The 24632-nt window shown below is 44.6% G+C and overlaps 1 protein-coding gene across 1 annotated transcript in view; it reads right to left on the reverse strand.

The window, feature by feature from the left end:
- The window catches only part of VWA1 (von Willebrand factor A domain containing 1), a 137619-nt gene extending 113136 nt beyond the window's left edge, over positions 1–24483 (reverse strand). Inside the window, exon 1 of the mRNA XM_068240589.1 lies at positions 24084–24483. Coding sequence (XP_068096690.1) covers positions 24084–24156 — 73 coding nt within the window. The 5' untranslated portion in view covers positions 24157–24483. The remainder of the gene's footprint in view (positions 1–24083) is intronic.
- Between the last annotated feature and the right edge of the window lie 149 nt (positions 24484–24632).

Genomic DNA, 24632 nt, shown 5'->3' on the forward strand with positions numbered 1-24632 from the left:
CAAAGGGCCAAGTGTCAAGTGCAAAGGGCCAAGTGCAAAGGGCCAAGTGTCAAGTGCAAAGGGCCAAGTGCAAAGTGTCAAATGCAAAGGGCCAAGTTCAAAGGGCCAAGTGTCAAGTGCAAAGGGCCAAGTGCAAAGGGCCAAGTGTCAAGTGCAAAGGGCCAAGTGCAAAGTGCCAAATGCAAAGGGCCAAGTTCAAAGGGCCAAGTGTCAAGTGCAAAGGGCCAAGTGCCTAATGCAAAGTGCCAAGTTTAAAGGGCCAAGTGTCAAGTGCAAAGGGCCAAGTGCCTAATGCAAAGGGCCAAGGGCAAAGTGCCATGTGCCATGTGCAAAGTGCCAAGTGCCAACATGTGCAAACACGTGCAAAAATGTGCAAAGTGCAAACACGCGCAAACACATGCAAAATTGTGCAAACACGCGCAAACACATGCAAAAATGTGCAAACACGTGCAAAAATGTGCAAAGTGCAAACACGTGCAAACACATGCAAACACGTGCAAAAATGTGCAAACACATGCAAAAATGTGCAAACACATGCAAAAATGTGCAACACGCGCAAACATGCAAAAATGTGCAAACACATGCAAAAATGTGCAAAGTGCAAACACATGCAAAAATGTGCAAACACATGCAAAACACATGCAAAAATGTGCAAACACATGCAAAAATGTGCAAACACGCGCAAACATGCAAAAATGTGCAAACACATGCAAAAATGTGCAAAGTGCAAACACATGCAAAAATGTGCAAACACATGCAAAAATGTGCAAACACATGCAAAAATGTGCAAACACGCGCAAACATGCAAAAATGTGCAAAGTGCAAACACGTGCAAACACATGCAAAAATGTGCAAACATGTGCAAACACATGCAAAAATGTGCAAACACATGCAAAAATGCGCAAACACATGCAAAAATGCGCAAACACTTGCAAAAATGTGCAAACACGTGCAAACACGTGCAAAAATGTGCAAAGTGCAAACACGTGCAAAGTGCAAAAATGTGGAAAGTGCAAACACGTGCAAACACGTTCAAAGTGCCATGTGCAAAGTGGCACTTTGCACGTGTTTGCACGTGTTTGCACATTTTTGCACGTGTTTGCACATTTTTGCAGTTTGCACGTGTTTGCACTTTGCACGTGTTTGCACTGTGCATGTGTTTGCACGTGGCACTTTGCACGTGTTTGCTCATGGCAGGCAGGCAGCACCTGGCCTGGTGTGTGTACAACACACACACACAATCACATAGCAGCTGCAGCAGCACTGCAGCACACACTCTAAATGTCACATTTATGACATCAATCAAGCAAATGAATGATTTAACTATACTGTAGTGATAGTGAAGGGGTTAATCACTGAACAGCTTAGGTTTATAACTATGTACAGCCCTTTGTAGGGCACCAGCAATGGAGCAGGAGCATGTCTCTCAGGAAGCATTCAGCAAGCCAGGACGATCTGTCTCATCATGGCAGCCCTCCTTATTATACAAGGGGGGCTGGCCAGTGTTCCTTTCTGTGATTGGGAGCCAGGGTTTAGGCTGGGAGGCCTCTGATTGGCTTAATGAGGTCAGGTGGGGCTGGCCAGGGTTCCCCTCTGTGATTGGTTTCTGGTGCTTCTGCTGGGAGCCCTCTGATTGGCTCCCATGACGTCTGGACCTCATGCAGTGTTTCACTGGTCCAGATATCCGCGGATATCCGTACTATCCGCGGATATCCGCATAGCCCAGCCAACTATCCGCAGATAGCTATCCGGATACTGGACCAGCTATCCGGAATCCGGATCCGATCGGATAGGCCTAAAAAGGTCGGATATCCGAGTCTATTCGGATATCCGGTATCCTGTTGAGCAGCACTGGTCTTCACTTTGCAAGTTTCAGACTTGCTCTGCTGCTGAGGAATTTGCATATACTTGTTATGCAGATTGCCTAGCTGCCTCCTTTGAAGGCTGGCAGTATAAATACCATGTTCTCCCTGTTTGTCAAAGTTTATCTTAGAGTAATTCTTCTAGTGCAGTCAGGTTGCTTTATCTGTTTTGTCTGTGTTGTCTCTCTGCAGCGATTGTCCTGTCGCCAGCGGCGGTCGACAGGAAATCGTTCTGTCTGTCTGGGGGTGATAACCAGAGCAGCGGTTGCTACTGGTATCCCCTTCTGTTCATCTGTCTGGATTGCACTCGCCCTAGTGGTAGTGGCAGTGCCTCCTTCTGTATTCTGCCTCAGGGGTGCTAACCAGAGCAGCGGTTGCTACTGGTAGCCCCATCTGTTTGTCTGTCTGGATCGCACTCGCTCTAGCGGTAGCAGCGAACCTTCTGAACTCTGTCTGGGAGTGTAGGCCAGAACTGCGGTTGCTGCTGGCCGCTCCTCCTCTCTGTCTTGTCTGATACGAACGCTTGCTGTGGGCTCGGTGAGGTAACCGTTTAGCAAGCGTTCGCGTTCTCTATTTCGTGTTTGTCTGTCATTGGTTAGTTAGGGTGGTACGCTTATCACTGGGCGCCTAACGCGCGGTGATCGTGCAGAAACGCGTTTGCTGTTGCGAATGAGTGCGGTGTTCGCGTTTAGCTAGCGTTTGTTATTTTCTTTACCTTCTGATTAGTTGTTTGCTGTGCCTTTGCTACTCTCGTGCTCTGTTCTGTTCAGCCCCGTGTCACTTCTGGCAATCGCCTCTCTCTTGCGATTGCGTTCCCGCTTTGTTTCTGCGAATGTGTGTTCGCCGTCGCTGGGTGGCGACTAGATTGGGGAACACACATTTAGTCTGTCTCTGTGCTCTCTCTTTTGGAGGGCTATCGTGCCCTACTTTGCCTTTATCTGTACAATTCCCATCGAGCATCTGCGGCCGTGCAGAGGCTGTGCTCGTCTGCTCTCCACAGCTCCATCTGCTGGTGGGAATTGCCCTCTACCGGTGCATTGCACCTAACCTGGGTACTATCTAATTATACGCTTGTGGAAGATTACCGCTGTGTCAGCGCGCATCTTGTGCGCTGACCATGGAATTAAAAACCCGCAATCGTTACAGTGCTATTTTGTTTTCTGAGATAGTATTGCTGACAGCTCCTCTTTAAAGAAAATCTATAGTGAGGGCGATATGGAGGCTGTGATCTTCACACCCTCCTAAACATGTCCTTGTTTGTTGTGCTGATCTTCTACCTCTTATATTGTATGAACCAGAAAGGATTACACAGATGATTAGCATGATAATCAGTAAGGCAGCATTTTCAAAAGAAAATAAAAATGGCAGCCTCCATATCACTGTGACTGTTTGCTTCCTTTAACAGGAAATAGAGACCTTCGAATCATCACACAGCACGGGGAGCATATGAACTGTTATTACCTTCAGCACAGACATTTCATGCATTCCTTGTTGTGTGAGATAATGCTGATCCTTTCAACACAGACAAGAAGGCGGGGCTTAGCAGGATTGGGTGGGACTTATCAGGAGCATATCATAAATTGATTTCTTTCTGACAGTTCCTGTATGTAGGGGACACATGTCTGTGTCTGCAGTAGCATGTTGCAATAAAAACCTGACAACGTCATACTGTAATATGCAAAATGTGCCAAAATCTATACCCAGACAGTGGCGTACGAGGAATTTATAGGACCCCCCAGCAAAACTTTGATGGGACCCCCAAATGTTCAAACCCCTTTCCTTTCCTTGCCTCCGTTTGAGCCCTTTACAGCCATGTGGCCATCTCTAAAGGGTCATATAACAAGTGTGACCATCACCCATAACAAGTGAAGCCACAAACACACCTCATTTCAAGTATAGTCCCCTGTATCAGAAGAAGGGAAGGTTAGTAATCGGAGCCCCCACAGATATGTCCCCCCTGCAACCGCTCCCCTCCCCTCTAGTTCCGCCCCTGCCCAGGCACATTGTTATTATTATTGATTTATATCATATTAAGTGGCACATGACGAAGCATGCTATTTCAGCCTCTGGTTTCATTACCATATCCAACATCACATGAATATTTGAAGTGAGAGAGTAACGCTTAATGTTAATGGTACTTTGTATTGACATTAGTGATGAAGGCAGTCAGGTACCACCGGAGGGCTACATGCTGCCCCCAGGCATACCGCTGAACAGAATACGTACAGCATTTACACAGGAGGTTCCTCTGTCCTATATACGTCAAGCTGCATAGCTTGATCAGATGATATCATTCAACACGCAGCTTGTAATAGGGAAGTGCTGAAGGCGATACAGACCTTCTTGGCATGTTTACTGCTGGAGCTTCGGGGCACGGATTCCACCGTCCACTGTATATTTTTAGAAGAAACAGCCTAATCTTTATACGTCTTACAGATTGTATTTCTTACCTAAGATTTTCCATCACCATGGCAACAAGTAAAATAATGGAACAAACTAGCTGCGTGACTTTGGTCAGTGCACAAAATATTATATTGCACTTTTGGATGGCTGCCAGTAAGCGGAATTATCCTTCAGATTTAAAGGTCATTTTTTTTTTTGCCAAATCTCAAATAAGCGATCAGCTATTAATAACCAACTGTCTGCCTATACAGACCATAGCTGATGTCTAATCACTTGGTTTGGGTGTTAGTTATCTGGTACCATACTGGGGTGCAATTTCGCATCAGCATGGATGGGTGCTGACCTGGAAACTGACGTGGTACCCTAGTGGCGACGCGGCCTCACTTCAATGCAGTCTGCAGGCTTCACTGATCCCCATTAGTCAGCACCAGAAAGTGTACCACACACTTTCCAATAACAAAATAGAAGTACAGAACATGCTGCTCTGCACTGCATTTGGAAACACAGTACAGACAGTCCCCTAATTTTGAACGACTCAAGTTACATTTCATACTTACAAAGTCATCTCCATGTACAAAGCATACAGTACTGTTTTGTTATTACATATTTTTGTTGTTACATGTTACAGGATTAAAGAGTAACTGTAGTGAAAATAACATAATAAATAAAATTGGTAATTTTACAATATTCATTTATAGATTACAGTCATCTTTCCTCTCCCTGATTTACATTTGGAGATGTATCACTGGTGCACATAATCAGTTCTGCCAGGTGATCTGAAAGGAATGTTCGTTACTGAGTATGCTATGCATATAGGGAGATACTGACAGAGGTGCCTGGCTCATCTACTGACCACGTATGCTATCGCTCCGTTGTTATTGCCTGATTAAACGGGATCAAACCAGCGAAACGCGTTGCATATTTGGAGTTCATAAATAAAATATATTGACTGTCTTTACTACAGTCATTGTGTGTCTACTTGGAGGAGGTAAGTCCACCACTACCTCCTCTATTTACCAAGAATTTGGTTTTTAAGCTCATTTAGCTTCCTTTTATCCTTTTGGCGCCTCTGTTCTCCTGCATAATATTGAGTCCACCCTGGGTGGAGGGTTGAACCCCCTTTTTCTCATCTACAGAGAACGACTTCTTATTCCTGAGTGGGGTCAGGAAAATCTCCCCACCTGCCTTTACAGTGGTTGCCTAATGGTAACCCTGGTTCAGATCAGTAAATAATGGCGCACAGCGCCTATGTATAAAAATGGCGCCGCATTAAAAAGATACGCTTATCGCTATTTGTTGTTAGTACTGCATAATAATGGCGCACAGGGAAAAAAGAAGAAAAACGGCACACAGTAACGTTATTTATCAATAGCGCCATTCATATGCCAAACAGCAGACGTTATTGCGCACAGTAACGTTATTTATCAATAGCTACTGTAACCTACATAAGCCAAACTGCAGAAGTTATTTAACTGCAAAACGGTGAATGGATTTAATGAAACACTGTCAAGGTTAGGGTTAGGCACCTCCAGGGGAGTGGTTAGAGTTAGGCACCACCAGGGGGTGGTTAGGGTTAGGCACCACCAGTGGGATGGTTAGGGTGAGGCACCACCAGGGGGTCTTAGGGTTAGGCACCACCAGGGGGTTCTTAGGGTTAGGCACCACAAGGGGGTGGTTAGGGTTAGGCACCATCAGGGGGGTGGTCAGGGTTAGGCACCATTTGGGGGAGTTTAGGGGTTAGGGATAGGTACAGAGAGGGTTCTGTGTGTTAACGCTAAATAACGATAAAGCTTTAACGTTAAATAGCGATAAGCGACAAACAGATTAGCGACAACACCGTGCGCTATTATTCTCAGGCGCCATTTTCAGATGGTTCCACCCTGGTTTGTGAGTATTAATATTTACTCTATCTAGTAACCATTTACCAGTACATATTACACTATTGGGGCTCTTGGTGTTCCTTGTTTTTATATAGGGAGATATTGCTTGCTTGGCAGTTGGAAAAATCTGTTATTTCCCACAATGCAAAGAGAGTCACAGTCCTAGAGTGACCAGACGTCCTGGATTGCCCGGGACACGTCCCGGATTCGGGGTCCGCTGTCCCAGGCTTAATGAGGTCCCGGGAAACGTCCCGCTTTCAGCAGCGGGACGTCCCGGCCTCGGGACTCTGGCCACTCTCTCCTCAATGAACTGGCAGCGGCGTCTATAGACGCCGTGCCAGTTCATTGCCTGCAGCCCCGCTCCAGCCTCCTCTTCCGGTGTCTGTTTCCGACACTGGCAGGCGAGCAGGGCTACGGCAAGATGGCTGCCGAAGCCCTGTACTGGAGACTTATTTGTGTCTCCAGTACAGGGCTTCGGGCGCCATCTTGCCGTAGCCCTGTCAGCGCGGGAGAGAAGAGCAGGAGGAACAAGACGGTCCCGGGACGGAGCAGCGCGCCAGAGGCCGGACACTTCTGCCAGGTGAGTAAATGCTTTCTTTTCCAGGTGAAATGTTTGCCCGCATTAGGTTTCTTTTCCAGGTGAAATGTTTGCCCGCATTGTTTCTTTTCTAGCGAAATGTTTGCCCGCATTGCGTTTCTTTTCTAGCGAAATGTTTGCCCGCATTGTTTCTTTTCTAGCGAAATGTTTGCCCGCATTGTTTCTTTTCTGGTGAAATGTTTGCCCGCATTGTTTCTTTTCTAGCGAAATGTTTGCCCGCATTGCGTTTCTTTTCTAGCGAAATGTTTGCCCGCATTGTTTCTTTTCTAGCGAAATGTTTGCCCGCATTGTTTCTTTTCTAGCGAAATGTTTGCCCGCATTGCGTTTCTTTTCTGGTGAAATGTTTGCCCGCATTGTTTCTTTTCTAGCGAAATGTTTGCCCGCATTGTTTCTTTTCTGGTGAAATGTTTGCCCGCATTGCGTTTCTTTTCTGGGGAAATGTTTGCCTGCATTGTTTCTTTTCTAGCGAAATGTTTGCCCGCATTGCGTTTCTTTTCTGGTGAAATGTTTGCCCGCATTGTTTCTTTTCTAGCGAAATGTTTGCCCGCATTGCGTTTCTTTTCTGGTGAAATGTTTGCCCGCATTGTTTCTTTTCTAGCGAAATGTTTGCCTGCAGTGCGTTTCTTTTCTAGCGAAATGTTTGCCCGCATTGCGTTTCTTTTCTGGTGAAATGTTTGCCCGCATTGTTTCTTTTCTAGCGAAATGTTTGCCCGCAGTGCGTTTCTTTTCTGGTGAAATGTTTGCCCGCATTGTTTCTTTTCTAGCGAAATGTTTGCCCGCAGTGCGTTTCTTTTCTGGTGAAATGTTTGCCCGCATTGTTTCTTTTCTAGCGAAATGTTTGCCCGCATTGCGTTTCTTTTCTGGTGAAATGTTTGCCCGCATTGTTTCTTTTCTAGCGAAATGTTTGCCCGCAGTGCGTTTCTTTTCTAGCGAAATGTTTGCCCGCATTGCGTTTCTTTTCTGGTGAAATGTTTGCCCGCATTGTTTCTTTTCTAGCGAAATGTTTGCCCGCAGTGCGTTTCTTTTCTGGTGAAATGTTTGCCCGCATTGTTTCTTTTCTAGCGAAATGTTTGCCCGCAGTGCGTTTCTTTTCTAGCGAAATGTTTGCCCGCAGTGCGTTTCTTTTCTGGTGAAATGTTTGCCCGCATTGCGTTTATTTTGTACCGACATGTTGCCCGCATTGCGTTTATTTTGTACTGACATGTTGCCCGCATTGCGGTTATTTTGTGCTGACATGTTGCCTATTGCGTTTATTTTCTGGTGTCCGGGGTAACTGTTACTACATTTATTATTTAATGGTCATAGATGGCTATGTTTGCTGCTTTGTGGTTACGGTATACTATTAGCATCACACATTTTCTGCACACCCATGATGCAAAGTCTCGTTTGTCCACATCATGGCGTAAACACTGCTTTCTTATGCCTCGCTGTTACATCATTACGTTAGCTCCGCCCATACAATGTCATGGCCACGCCCATTTTTTAGGCGCGGCGCAAACCCCCCCCCCCAGTCTTCGCCGCTGCGCGCTCAGTCCTCCCCACTTTTCGACGCGGTGCCCCCCCCCCCCACGTCCCCTCCCCGTCCCAGGTTGGACCCACAAAAATATGGTCACTCTACACAGTCCCGACTCTCCAAACCGTCAGGACCATGGTCATGACATCACACTGTGGGAGGGGTTTCACCATAATATCAGCCATACATACCCCCTTGATGATCTATTTGAGAAAAGGTAAAGATTTGTCATGGTAAAGAGGGTATCAGCTACTGATTGGAATGAAGAACAATCCTTGGTTAAAGAGAATCTGTATTGTTAAAATCGCTCAAAAGTAAACATACCAGTGCTTTAGGGGACATCTCCTATTACCCTCTGTCACAATTTCGCCGCTCCTCGCCGCATTAAAAGTGGTTAAAAACAGTTTTAAAAAGTTTGTTTGTAAACAAACAAAATGGCCACCAAAACAGGAAGTAGGTTGATGTACAGTATGTCCACACATAGAAAATACATCCATACATAAGCAGGCTGTATACAGCATTCCTTTTGAATCTCAAGAGATCATTTGTGTGTTTCTTTCCCCCATGCACTGAAGTTTCAGGCTGCTCTTTTCTTCCTGCAAACTGCTTTGCCCTTGTTTGTAATTCCTCACTATGTGAAAGCCCAGCCAGCTCAGAGGAAGATTTATCCAGCTGATTAGAGCAGCTTCTCTCTTCTCTCTTATCTAAATAACACACAGGCAGTGTGCATAGTGGGGCCAGGAAAGGTGAGTTCATAGCAGAACCACAACACTGAAGAACTTGGCAGCCTTCCAGACACAGGCCGACAAGTCTGACAGGCAGTGGCGTAGCTAAGGAGCTGCAGGCCCCGATGCAAGTTTTACATTGGGGCTCCCCAAGCACTCTATACATAACAATTGATACGGCGCACCAAAACCTGCCAATGGCAACTACAGTGTCAGAGGTGCAAGAAGGGGATGGGGAGAAGGTGGTTTATGATTACCATTATTCAAAGTATCTATAGAAGTAATTATTATGATCACAGGACCAAAAGAGAGATAATACTGTAATTGAGGAAAGGCCCTTCGGGGCCCCTTTGGCCCAAGGGCCCCGATGCGGTCGCTACCTCTGCACCCCCTATTGCTACGCCCCTGCTGACAGGGGAAAGATACATTGATTTATTACAGAGACTGTCATAGTAGAAAGTGCTGCAGTTAGCCAGAACACATTAGAATAGCTTTTGGAACTTGTAGGATGATAAAAAACAGGATGCAATTTTTGTTACGGAGTCTCTTTAAAGTTCCTCTTTTATTATTGTAGGCACTTTAAAACAAATTAAAATCACATTGAATACAATGTAAAAACATTGTTTATACTATACTGCATTTCCAAATCCAGAGTTGTCCGAAAGTAATCATTTATCCATATTGCACTATATACTGTATAACACATGACTCAACTTACAAACAATATTCTAAAACTGAATCTGTTTGTAAGTAGGGGACCACTTGTACTTGTAAAAACACTACATGATAGGATTTAGATTGTACGCTCTTTAGGCAAGTGACAGGTCTTTGTAATTGCTAGTCTCAAGCATGTAATCTATTCTCATTATTTAATGTAGGGGACTTTATTATATACTGGCCCTTTGTAGATAAAAGACTGTTTGGTGTATCCATTGTACATAGAATACCCTTTTTCATGAATGATATGTTCAATTTTGTGCAGCACAGGACTGTGAATGGTTTTCTTTAAAAGAAACTTGTAGTGGGAGGAACAAGGAGGATGCCATCTTTATCCCCGTAAAAATGCTGTGTGCTAGACTGGTGTGCTGCTCCTCGGTCTCTAACACTTTCTGGTTCATTGACCCCAAACAAGTGCACAGACCAGGGATTCTGGCTGCATGCTTGTTGTGGATGTGTGACTCAGACACTGCTGAAGCCAAAACATCAGCATGGCAGCCAGGAAACTGACAGTTTCTAAAAAGAATAAAACGCTGCAGCTTCCACGTACATCTCTCTACTGCTTTCCTTTCATGGATGGAGCCTTTTCATATAGGCTGAATCATATTGCAAGGTATGGAGTTTGGCAGAAAGCATGGCTCATATGGAAATGAGTAAGAGAGAGATAAGACTGCTTTGCCAATACCTGGATACAGCCAGACAATGAGTAAGCCATGATTTCCATGGAGACAAAGATATGATATTTGTATACAACCATACAGGTCCTGTAATTGGTAAGGCATTTGGCGAAGCATATTATTGTTACAGTGAGTGATGCCAGCTGAATCACAGAGACAATGTAGCCTAGCCTTGCATGTAGACCTACCTGAATTTATCCCAGCCAGGTCAACATCTGCAAGGAGTTTGTATGTTCTCACCATATCTGCATGGGTTTCCTCCAGGAAATCAGGTTTCCTCCCACATCCCAAAAACATACAGATAAGTTAATTGGCTCCCCCCTAAATTGGCCCTAGACTATGATACATGCACTACACCAGTGTTTCTCAACATGTTATTGGTATGTACCCCTTTTAAAGCCCTATACTCACCAAGTACCCCCTAGCAAAATAAACATTATCATAAGTACCCCTTGACAAATATATATTTAATTGTAGTATGTGATAAAGTTTTAAAAAATGTCCAAGCATTTACTATTGCTTTAAATTAGCTAAAATACTAATTTGGTGGTGTTTAAATAAGATTTATCATTTTCTAAAACTCCAAATTTGTTTTTCTTGGTTAAGTATATGACGCCTGAGTACCCCCTGGAACCATCAGAAGTACCCCCTGGGGTACGCGTACCACACGTTGAGAACCTAGGCACTACACGATACATACATAGACATATGACTATAGTAGGGATTACATTGTGAGCTCCTCTGAGGGACAGTTAGTGACAAGACAATATAATCTGTACAGCGCTGCGTAATATGACAACGCTATATAAATACTTAAATAAATAAATAAATATATGCAAGATTACTTAAAAGACCACTATCGCAAAAAAAAATTGTGATATTTAAAATACATGTTTAAGCATACATATAAAATGTTCATTTGTTCCAGAGTAAAATGTGCTTTTCTACTATGTTACTACCACTTACAGTAGGTACCAAAAATCTGACTAGTTTTGGACTAGTCCATCTCTTCATGGGGGATTCTCAGAGCTTTCTTTATTCTCAAAAGCGCTTACTGAATGGCAGTTGCTCAGTTCATCTGCCAAAATAGTGTGCAAAAGATTAGGGAGTCCACCCAACATCTTGGTATAGAGCCTATCTAGGTAGTGCTTTTTGTAAAGAGTATAGGAAATACTGAGAATCCCCATGAGGAGATGGACTAGTCCTAAACCTTTTTTTACTAACTACTGTAAGTTACTGCACCATAAGAGAAAAGTAATTTATAACTCGGTTTACTCTTGGAGAAATGTACTTTTTATGTGTACATGTTCCAGGCTTACAATTTTTCACGATAGTGATCCTTTAATACAATACACTTACCGTATATACTCGCATACAAGCCGAATTTTTGACCCCCAGAAAGGGGGCCAAAAGTTGGGGGGGTCGGCTTTTATGCGAGTCTTGGTCCGTGGTAGTCGGTGGTCCGCGGTCCCCCCAAACACCCCCCCCCTGCTCTCCCCGCGGCCGCCGCTGCTATTACCTGCTCAGCCAGCGGCCGCTTCCTCTAATCCGGGTTCCCCTCTCCATGCGTAAGTGTTTGCTGTGACGAGGCAGGAGGCAGGAAGGAGCGGTTCCCCTGGTAACGGCGATACACATCGCCGCTACAGGAAGCTGCACACTTTCCTGACTCCTGCCTCGTCCCTGCAGCAGCGCCGGGCGCGCTGCTGTGAAACACTTCTGCATGGAGAGGGGAACCTGGATTAGAGGAAGCGGCCGCTGGCTGAGCAGGTAATAGCAGCGGCGGCCGCGGGGGGAGCGGGGAGGGGGGTGCTATACTGGACACTACCTACCTATACTGGGCACTATACTAGCTATACTGAGGCACTTTACTAGCTATACTGGGCACTATACTAGTTATACTGGGCACTATACTAGCTATACTGGGCACTTTACTAGCTATACTGGGCACTATACTAGCTATACTGGTGCACTACCTACCAATACTGGGCACTTTACTAGCTATACTGGGCACTTTACTAGCTATACTGGGGCACTATACTAGCTATACTGGGGCACTACCTACCAATACTGGGCACTTTACTAGCTATACTGGGGCACTACCTACCAATACTGGGCACTTTACTAGCTATACTGGGCACTATACTAGCTATACTGGGCATTTTATTAGCTATACTGGGGCACTATACTGGCTATACTGGGCACTATACTAGCTATACTGGGCACTATACTAGCTATACTGGGCACTATACTAGCTATACTGGGGCACTACCTACCCATACTAGGCACTATACTAGCTATACTGGGCACTATACTAGCTATAATGTGCACTTTACTAACTATACTGGGCACTATACTGGGCACTATACTAGCTATACTGAGCACTTTACTAGCTATACTGAGGCACTACCTACCCATACTTGGCACTATACTAGCTATACTGGGACACACTGGGGGATCACGCGGCCTGCACCAATCCAGCATTTCCTACCTCCGGCTTATATGGGGGTCAATCATTTTTTCCTGGTTTTTCATGTAAAAGTTAGGGGTCGGCTTATATGCAGGTCGGCTAATATGCAAGTATATATGGCATATCCCAGTGACCAGGGGTGTGCAGGTATCCATAACAATGGATCAACATTTTAACTGATTACTGTAGAAACAGAGAAAAGATCGGCACTAAATGCTACACTGGCAACCTTCTGGGGGGTCCTTAGAATGAACTCGCTGTGCCTCCGGTTTTAAGACGTCAATTGTGTAGCAAAAGTAAAAAGGTATCGGGCACCAGCTAGGTAGCAAATGCTAATTTATTTCATCCTAGACCTACTGCCTGATCTTTGGTGTCTGTCTATGGATGGGATGAAATAAATTAGCATTTGCAACCTAGCTGGTGCCCGGTATCTTTTTACTTTTGCTACAGGATCAACATTTCACTTGTTTGGTCAATCTAAGCAGTGATAATTGGATTTTGAGAGAAGCTATCACTGTGCACTGCAATAAAGGCACCAGGGAACATTGGGGTGCCTTAGTAAAATACACAGTAGGTAACATTATCCATATAATATATAATAATAATAATAATAATAATAATAATAATAATAATAATAATAATAATAATAATAATAATAATATAGGAGTGTAAGCAGCCTGCTGCATGTCGATATTAGTATCAACACCTGTGACCTGTTGTCCAGTAACAAATTTACTCTTTACCCTACAAATATTTAAAATGAAAAAATTGTATATTCTTTTTTAATTAATTTCCTACCAAATGAAAAGGGCTGAGCTTCGTGTCAGGAAAGTTGAGACCCTCTTGTACAGAGGACATGTCAGAGTTTACAGCATCCCAGGTCAGTTCCATGAGAAACCACTATTCTAGAGATTATAGAAGGTGTTTGTCTACATCTTTGTGGCATTTGCATGTGGAATTCCCTCAAAATCCTTTGCCACCCACTGGCATGAGAGAGAACTGCACTGCAGGCCAAAATATGCTGTGTTCTTTGAAATGCACAGCTGCCCAGCATATAAGTGGGAACGTCAGACAGCGCTGTCTATGCACCAGAGATGTAACAATAGCCCTCACAACATCTGCCATTGCGGGAAGGGGGTTGGTGGGGGAAAGCAGGGACTAAGGGGGTTCTCTCCTTTACATAAGATGCAGAGCAGTGGTAGCAGCACTGCATCTTCACTCCTCTTCGCTGTAACTGTGCCATACGGCCATCGTCTTTAGGTCCTGGTAATGCAGAGGTGTAAGCCTCAAGCTGATAGGCTACACGGCATGGCTACAGTGAAGAGGAATGGAGAAAATCTTTCCTGCTTCTAGACACAGGTAATGTTTAATGCTCCGCGACTGCTGCTCTGCCTAATCGAGGATCGGGTGCATGAAGGGGATGCACCTAAATACTGTGACTGGGAGAGGGGGGAGACGTGTATTACATGGGGGGAGCACTAGCAGATCTCTGCTGGGGAGCCTGGCACCTCATAATTAGGCCCCTGCTATGCGCTGTCTGATATCCTTGCATTACTCACATCATAAATGTTGCTGAAATCTACACAGCAAAACATGATTTGCATGATTGAGAAAGGTGGAGGTGCTTTAAAGGGAACCTTTAATACATCTGTATAATAAATGCACTTGACTTGTAATATACTTTTTAAAATACTACATCATATACTGAATAGATCCCACCATTGTCTTTTGTCATAATTCCTTGACAGCCTCCATCTACTGCCAAGTCTCAGATGCTTTTGTTAAATTTAGCTTGTCCTGATAGCCTAGTTATAATTAATAGCAAACAAAAGACAAAGCTTCGCTAATCCTCCACTTGTAGTTTATCCAACTGGGAAAGCCGTAAAGATGCTAGCCAAGGAATCTGCTCACTCCGTATCTGCCAGAGTCCTCCATGGCGGATGGAGCCATAGGAGAAACATGCAACCAGTCCTTCTCCATAGATGGAATGGAGTGTGCTCCATTCACATGGCTGCCAACTGCAATTACTTCTTGTGGGTGGACTGAAACTGCTGAAAGCAATTAGCGAGTAACTGGAAAACACAATCCACAAAATGAGTTTGCCCCGGCAAAGCGGCGTGTTATTAGTTAGGGCTGGATTCATCGTTGCTTTGTTGTGTTTTGATTTTATGGAGCCTGGAGCGCATTCTGCTTTATGTCATAATTCCCAGGCTTCTGAATACACAAGGCTGGAATGCTGGGTAATAATTATTGCTGTGTTGTGTTCTGTACTGGAGAGTGCAGTCATTTTATTCCTAAGTTACATTTTGTTCTACAATTGCATTTTATTTCTAGGCAAGGCACTAGAGAGACAAACAATACAAAGTCATAAAATAAAAGTGCCAATAGAAAGTGGTTTTGCCTAAACTGATAGAATTTTATGCTTTTATTTATAGCGACAAATAAAAGTTAGTGTCCTTTGTGTTCTGGGCTTCTGAATAAATGCTTTTGGTGGGCTGTCCATTGGATTATAGAGAGAATTCACTCCATGGAGTATAACTATAGGCATGGCAGCTACAGTGGCCAATAAGTGGCCCAGGGGAATAGACGTTATTTTCCAACTTATTCAATTCTCATTTTGTTTCTTGTGTCCTCCCTCCCTCTATTAGCCACTGAATACTTATGCTTAAAGGACACATGGGATATGGAGGATTCTAGCCGTGCCATGCATGCACTCTCACATTTAAACTGGCCCTTATAAGATAAATCCTGTCAAATAGCCTCTTGAAATGCATAGGCGTAATTGATGGCCCCGTGATGTCACACAGCGCAACTTCCGGGTCTTTTTGTGGACCACAAATACAGCAACAGACTGAATCTACTGTTATACTCCTGACTGCGGAAGCCGTCGGCCGGGGCTCCACACCAGTCGATTAGGCCTGAATCGAATCTCTCCGTCTCCCCTGCCCACGTACAGATGCCGCTGCCCCACTAGGTCATTGTTTGATCGATGGAACACGGCGAATTGGACTGAAAGACACGCTAATCCAGCGGAGCAAGATATGAAGCTGATTTAATGCTGGGAATACACGGTTTGTACCGCTCAATTGAGCCATTTAGATGGCTCGATTGATAATTTCCGACATGTCCGATCACCCGCCCGATCGATTCCGCACTCGATACCACATGGGGGACAATGGAAAAAGATAAGGAAAACGAGCAGAAGATAAGAGAATTGCCCGCGGGGTCGAGCTTGGAATCGATCGGGCGGCAGAATCGAGCCGCGGAAACGCACCGTGTATTCCCAGCATAAGACTGTTAAATACAAGTGGATTTCGATGTCTTATGCTATCTACATATGGAATCCGGTGTTTGTATACATTTTATCTTGATTTAGGACCCAGAAGCAGGCTCTATGTCCAGGAACATTGCAGGAGCGATCCCTGTGATCTGTCCAATTATCTGTGCAAGATCTCGCAGTGTGTACAGTGGTGTGAATGAGGTGTGAGAATGCTCGCAGGATATTTTGCTAGACAGCTAAGGGTGTGTTTTCTAATGTGTGGTAGAGGCATCTTTAAGCATTTTTTACTGTGAATTTTATTCATTTGATTGATTTTATCTTAATAAAGTAAATAATTTTTCTTTGCATAGTGTGCAAGGAGTCTATGTATCTATACATTTCTCTTATCTTGGTAAGACTGTGAGTGTTTGCTTACTATTTCTCCTAACATCCTAATTACAATATTTGTACTACAGAGGAGCACTGCAATTGTCTATCTAATTCTATAATATCTTGTCAAATATACTGACTGATTAGGATGGAGCTCTGGTATGACCTTTTCAGGAATAAATAACACTCTCTTTGCAGTACTGCAAGTATACATTGCTGCTATGTGGTTGTGGTGGAGGAAAGGGATAGGGGTTCAACTTCTGGGTTTCTCAGATGCCAGGGGAATGACACCCGCCATTGAAATGATGTTAACTGTAAAGTTTGGTGATGAAAGAAAAATTATCTTGAGCTACTCTTTATAGTTTGGGCTAGATACCTTAATTTCATTGCAGGTGGGCTGAAACTGAACACTGGGCCCAAGTTGTGGACCAGCCTCAATGTCTTGTGACCACCTCACTCCCTTTTACAGTTCCCTGGTACCTAGTGGCCTTCCTACTTCCCCTATACAGTTCCCTGCTGTCTAGTAGCTCTCCTCCCTTCCCTATACAGTTCCCTCTAGCGCATCTCCCTCCGTTATACAGTACAGTTGCCTGAGGTTTAGCGGTCCTCCCGCCCCTATACAGCCCTCTCACTTTCCTATATGGTTCCCTGGTGTCTAGTGACCCTTCTCCCTCCCCTATGCAGTTTCCTGATGTCTAGTGCTTTCTCCCTTCCCTCATATGTTTTTCCAAGTGATTTAGAGCTTAACCTTCAGTATAGCTTCCCTGGTGGTCTGGAGTGGGCCAAACATAATGCGACGTGGGGAAACCTCTTGTGGGTAAAATTTGATGGCCAGAGTTTGTCATGTATGGTCTAAAGAAAACTATGTTCTTCCAACTTTGAGAAAACAGTTTGGGATGGACACATTTTGTCTTCATTATGACAACAGCTCTGGGCTCAAAGTGGGCTCCACAAAAAAAAAAATGGTACACCATTGGTACAAGTCTGGTATGGAAGAACCTGCACAGAATCTGGAACCAATCAAACACCTCTGGTTTGAAATGGTGTTCAACCTGTGAGGTAAGCCCCATCAGCCAGGATCAGTGCCTTACTTCACTCAGGTACTCATCTACTGCTACTAAATGGAGCAATTCACCCAGCCAAGTGCAAGAATTCAACATCCAATCTTCACAAAATGGTGGAGGCTGTTCAAGTTGCTACAAAAGGGTTAGCAACTCCATACCAATGCTGGTGTTTTTGAAATTGAATGCACAAAGAGCTTATATGAATATCATGTTTATTCATCCACATTACTGTGGCCAAGTTCAATCCCTAACATACTAGAATCAAAGGTATATACAGTATATACGTTTTCTTAGGAGTTCCCCTTTAAACAGCCCTGTCAGCTGATTACAGATGATGCAAAGCCTGACAAGATCTCTGTAAGTCTGCACATGTCTGACTGGCAGGGGCATGATGACAACAGTATGAGGGGAATCCATGAAGTAAACTCAGAGATCACTTCTGGAAAGCTTGTAAAGTCTGGCATATACAGTACTGCAGTCATAGTTCCTTGTTTCATTCATCATTACCAGACTGAGGAACTGTCAGCATTCCCCACACTGCAGCAATGATTTTTTTCATAGCATTTAGCAGCTGAATTCAGTCTTTTCTTACACCGCATTCACACATGGAAACAGGCAGGAGCTGTCTGCTAGATGTCAGTAGCAGCCAGACTTTATCTGTCAGCAGAAACAAACAAGCACACATGTACGTTTTGGCAAAATGTCTGATTTCATATAACTTGTTAGTGCAAAAGGCAAACGTGATCTGCTAAGCATGGAAACTCCATGCAGCCAATCAGAATCAATAATGAATTTATATTTAAAAAACAGACAAAATATAGAATCTGGTGTCTGTGGGTCTCTGAAAAGGGAAGTTTGTGATTGCATTACATAGGAAGGTTAAAAGGATTAACTTACAGCTCACCTATAAAAGCTGCTAGTCTATTTATGGCATCTGTTAAGGTTTCTAGTAATCAATCACTAGTGACATCACTCAAGGGTACCAAAGTAAAAAACTACTTTATTCAAAAAGGTGATAACGAGTGCACACTCTGAAAAAGCTTGCAAGGCCTGACGAAGCTCGCAAGGGGCGGGCGGAGCGCGTGGGCCTGCAGCTGTTTGTGAAAGCTCGTACTGGCTTATGGCACCGGTACCAGAGTGAGTGTATCTGGAGATAGCATGTATGGTGTGAAATCTGTATTGGAGTGTTTTTAATAGGCTATTTGCATGCTTGATCACCTTTTTCAATAAAGTTGTTTTTTACTTTGGTATCCCTGAGTGATGTCACTAGTGATTGATAACTAGTTTACTTAGGCGGTGCTCTTTGGCGGTGTTTGGGACCTATAACTATGAGGTCAGGAAGTACACATTGATTGGATATGTTAAGGTTTACCAAGACATGAGCTGTGGTTATTACCACAACTGTTCATGTTTGGAGAATGGAAGATAGGGAGAATGCGGCAGGGATGAGTTAAACTGTGACGCATCCTCATGTTAGTAAAAACTCCACTTCCTACTAACAATGAACTAACCTTTTACATTGCAAACATCTGTTACTTCTCCTGGTTTTGACCACTCACCCACTCTATTACTAACCGTACTCCAACTTGATATACTTTCAGCTAACCCTGACATGGAACCACAGCATAACCCAAACCTGACTCTAAGAAACACTGACATCAAACCCCTCCCAAACTAACATGCCCTGATTTCCTGAGCCCGTGACCGACAATAATCACATATCAGTATGGTGACTTCTAATGTTCCAATACTGGGCAACCAAATGAATGGGTGGGTACCAAAATCCACAGCTTCAAATGAGCAGATGTCACTATTTGCATACAATAGACATAACTGAAAGAGATACTTGTTGGGCCATTTGGAACTGAACAAAGCTAGGAGGAGACCTCTGCAATACCATCCAGATACCAGATCCCCTCCCTTAAAGAAAGTCCCAAATGCTTGTATACTGTGAACAATTAATCCTTATTCATTGGTTTGTGGTTACAGAGACATAACACCTCACAGATGTTCCCATAGAACAGTGGTTCCCAACTTTTTATGAGGTATCGCCCCTTAGGGGAAGACGACTCACCCCTGTCGCCCCCCTTCTCTTAGTACGGTATACCCTTACGCCAGGTGGTGGTGCCAGTGGAGGGGGTAGCGCTGTGACCTTGCCAGCTAAAAATAGCCGGTGACTCAACTACTTTGCACCAATTCCCTTACCGGTGTAATGTCAGCTATTGCAGCCCCGCACGTTGTGCAGCCCCGCATGCACAGTAGGAGCCTGCGTCCCATTAAATTGTGCAGCCACGTAAAACGTCCTAAATATCTCCGCTTCCGCACCACGTACACTCCCGAAACTTTCAGGGGAGGGAGGGGACCCCCAGATCTAGCTCTGTGCCGAATTGCAGCCCCCGAGCCCCGCTGGTTCCCAAGACTGATTGCAGCAAACCTATCTCGGGAACTAGCGGGGCTCGGGGGCTGCAATTCGACACAGAGCTAGATCTAGGGGTCCCCTCACTCCCCTGAAAATTTCGGGAGTGTACGTGGTGCGGAAACGGAGATATTTCAGGTAAATAATGTCTAACTTCCCATTGAGCATGCGCGATACTCAGTGAGGAAGGCTGCTTCCGGGCTGCAATATCTGACATTACACCGGCTCGTGACCAACGAGCCCTGAGGAATTACGCAACTCTATCATGCACACTTGCATATTTTATACAGATCATATTTTTTTGCCCATAATTTTCTTAAAAACGAGTGACACTGCGACACTTTATTTTTTCTGCCTTTTCATACTGATCGCCCCCCTGTCGCCCCCCACAAATTTACCGCCCCTCTTAGAACCCAAATCGCCCACCTGGGGGCGACTGCCCCCAGGTTGGGAACCACTGCCATAGAATAATCCAGTTCACCCATTAATCCTTGTGGCAGACATCTGGAGAAAAACTTGTGCAGCAGAAAAATTTGGCTCCTATTTCTTGTCTATGAAAACCTTTAGATTTTGCTGCCAAGCTTTGCACCTGTCACATTCTGCATTTTGGATTGTGGCACTGATACTTCAATCATTTGGTTAATAACAGCAACTTTTCAATAACCATATGCGAGTTAAGGTAAGAATTAAGATAAGTATATGGTAATATGGGGTTGGACTACAGAATATTATTAGGGTTAATGATGTAAGGATTAGTCTTGGTGTTGCCTATTGTAAGGGCCTTTTTTTATAAAGACATGAAAAAGGCAGCCAAGGGTCACCTCACCTTTTGGAAGCTTATAATTAATAATATAATCAGTAATCACAAGTTCCCTGCCTCAGGGCCAAGAAAAGACAAACAAGAGAAAACAAGGGTGGGAGGAAGAGCAACTGGAACCCCAGGCCACCCAGACCAATTATTCCATTATATACTGGTATATAGGAGCCATCCAGATCAATTAATAACCATTGTGGAGGTGCCCATGTGAATATTATAGTAGTGCCTGGGACAGGCACAGATGTAGCCCCCATACACACCTACTATCAAATTACCCAGAAGCCCCATACATTCAACCAAGAGTCCCACATTTTGTGGAACTTTTGCTGGCAATTACAATAATTAAAGTTCAATCTGAACAGGGCAGAACTGTGTTTATAGATTAAGATGAGGGAGAAATACTTTGGGGGTCTGGCTTGTCCCACTTGAGCAGAATTTCCCGTTCGACATAATGACACTGAAATCTATTCAAACGTTTTTGGCATTCAGATAAATAGTCCTGGCCTATTGTTCCAAACAGGGCATACTTAGAGGTCAACTCAAATGGAATAGAAATTAAATCTGTGATAATTCCTGAGATATTAGACATGGGGGTTGATCCACTAACCACCTGTACGGTGTGTTATGGAATTAGCATAATCCATGGTACACAATTATCGTGACTGCTACTCTGGTAACACACATTCAGGATCAGTAACACATCTAGCACACATAGGATCAGCAGTAGCACCATACTATCCACTGGGCACCACAATACTCACAATTTGTATTGTGGTCTATGGGGTGCCCAAATTTCCAATCTGATGCGTCCGTCCACATTTCCAGGACAGCATTTTCCTGCCCCCCAATCAAGCTGTACACTACTTCCTGTACTACCAACAGTTTAGTCCACAGGTGGCTATTTTCCATAATCACAGCGTTTTTCAGGTAAAACAACCTTAAATAACAACCTAGTTTAACAACCTTAAATACTACCTACCACACACAAACAAAAAAAGCCTGTACTACCGTAAACAAACACTGCATGGATTTTTTAATGATTTCCATGACCCATAGGGTCTTGCAAAGTGAGCATACTTTCTTCCTCCCTGATTTCCTGCACAGAAAGCTTTTCTCTGGGAACTCAGGGCCCGTTCACACTAAGCATAGTGAGCATGAAAGCAATTTCGTGCACAATTTTTCAAACATATGGCATGCACAGTGATTTGCGCTACAATGTGGATGTCAGCGGTTGCAATAGCATATAAGCCGATGGGAAATCACATGTATCATCTGCTAAAATGTTCTCTGACACATTACATCGCAATGCATGGGAACACGAACTGTATTGTGAACACTAAGATGAAAGGCAATATGTACATTAAAGGGACTCTGTAACAAAAAAAAGTTCCCCTGGGGGGTACTCACCTCAGGAGGGGGAAGCCTCAGGGTCTCAATGAGGCTTCCCCCATCCCTCTAGCTGCAGGCAGTCCAGCGCTGGCTCCTCAAAGTGTCCGGCAATCCTCCCTTGACAAGCTTGACAAGCGCTGATAAGAGCTGAATTATTTACCTTCCCTGGCTCCAGCAGGAGCACTGTTACGGCTCTTCACCTCTAGATAGGCGGAAATAGCTGATCTCTGTTGGGTCCAGCGGGCCAACAGCGATTGGTTATTTCCGCCTATCTCCAAGGCAGAGAGCCGATACTGCGCCTGCGCTCGAGCCGGGAAGGTAAATATTTACATCGCCGCTGTTCAGAGGGGCACAACGCGACCGCCGTGGGACACAGGAGAACGAGGGAAGCCTCGATAGGATCTGGAGGCTTCCCCCACCCGAGTGGAGTACCCCCAGGGGAGATTTTTTGGTTACAGGTTTTCTTTGAATCAAACCTATGAGGTTTGTAATCGCACAATTTACATACTTACCTTAGTAGGGGGAAGCCTCTGGATCCTCCAGAGGCTTCCACTGCTCAGGCTTCGGTGAAAAAAGCCAAGCATGATCGGGTCCATGCTACTGCTAAGACGCAGAATTTTCCACTAAAGCCCAAGCAAGTCCATGCTGCTGTGCATGCGCGAGCCATCAACAAGTCATTCTCAACTGTCTTTCAGGAGATGCAGAGCAGTTGGAGGAGGACAGGGGAAGCTTTTGCACTCCCGAGATGAGTACCCATTTGGGGTACTTTTTTATGTAGGTATGTTCCCAGCAGTGGTTAGTTGGGTGCAGGAGAAGCCGAAAGACGGAACTCCCTGTGCTAGGCAATGTAGAGGAATATAACAAATATAGCCCCTACTGATAACCTAATTTGTCCCTGTATGGACGTAATTAGGGATCCAGCTATTATGACATCTGAATTACAGGATTATTTAAGTGAAAAAAATCATTTTTACTTGCCTGGGGCTTCTTGCAGCCCCCTGGAGTCATCCTGTGCCAGAGCCGTCCTTCCGAGAACCTCCAGCGAGCAGTGGCAACCCCCTCAATGCTGGCCAATCGCGACCAGTCGGAGGCTACTGCGCATGTGCAGCCCTGAGTCACGCACACCCTGATAGTGCTCCCATTACCGGAAGCATTCTGTGCATGTGCAGTAGCGATTTTCCCATACTGCGTATGTGCGAAAGGCTGCCATGCACAGGAATACGGTGAGGAGGTACGCAGTCGTCCAGCTTTGCGGGGGTCTCTGCTGCTGGCCAGAGGGTCTCAAAAGGACGGCGAGGGCACAGGATGACTCCAGTGGGTTGCTAAAAGTCCCAGGTAAGTTAAACTGGGTTTTTTTCTCTTTATATTTCCTTTAAAGTGATTTTAGCAGAAATTTCCACAGCCACAATTTACATTACTAACTATGGTGGCGCCCAAATCCGGCGCTATGCGCTACCGTGCAGGCGCCGAGATTACTTAACTCAACTTTTTGTCCCTGCAGGTACCATTTAAAAACATATTGAAACAATATATATACTGCATAAGGTAAGTTAGCTTATTAATATCCACCCACAACTGAATTATCAGTTACAAGTAGACAAAACATTTACCGTAACAAAAAAACAGTGAAACCCCATCAGACAAGCGTTAATGGAAGAAGAATGTCTTGTTTACAATACAGTCTTGACATCAGGCACCTGCATCCCATGTCCTGCATTTCCCCCATTACACCATCATACAGAAGGATCACATTACTCCCTGGTGTGTGTGTTTTTTCTTTACAGCAAGAAACAAATGTTTAGTTCTATAGCACAGAAGTGTTGTCCAGAACTGTTTCCTTGTCACTCCATTCACAGACTGAACAAGGAAGTCAGCTGTCAGGTAAGGTGGTGATGAGGTCACTTACCTGTATCTGGAATTGTGTGTCCTAAGGCAGTGCAGAGAAAGGTGTGCAGGTACAATCCCAAGATCACAAACATAGCAGAGTGCAGGCTAGGGAACTTCTCTCTACAGCCAAAACTTCTTCAAATGGGGCATATTCCTCATCAGGGAGTACCAAACACAGACACTTCCCTGCAGCTCATCCCTGATCACTATTCTGTCCTGAAGTTAGCTTGGCACTGCCAGGAGAAGGGTGAAAGCAACACCCAGCTGAGATGAAAGGGATCCTCCAGAGTCAGTGCAGAGTGAACCATCTGAAGAGAGGACTTGTGCTGTTGGTGTGGGGGGACAGGTTACAGCAGCTCTACCACTGCAATAATATGCTGTGAAGTCATCCCAAGCTGCGGCTTCTTCTGCCCCCACGTGTTGCACGAAGTAAGGAAAAGAAGAAAAGTTTTAATTCTCTTTACACACCCTCTGTAGACTCAGATACAGGGAAGAGACGGGAATCCTGCAGGGTCCTAATGCCACTCTCTAACTTTGTGTACACGGTAGAAAGCTGCAGGAATTTAAA

The sequence above is a fragment of the Hyperolius riggenbachi genome, chromosome 6 (assembly GCF_040937935.1).
Source record: "Hyperolius riggenbachi isolate aHypRig1 chromosome 6, aHypRig1.pri, whole genome shotgun sequence".
Classification (NCBI taxonomy): Eukaryota; Metazoa; Chordata; class Amphibia; order Anura; family Hyperoliidae; genus Hyperolius; species Hyperolius riggenbachi.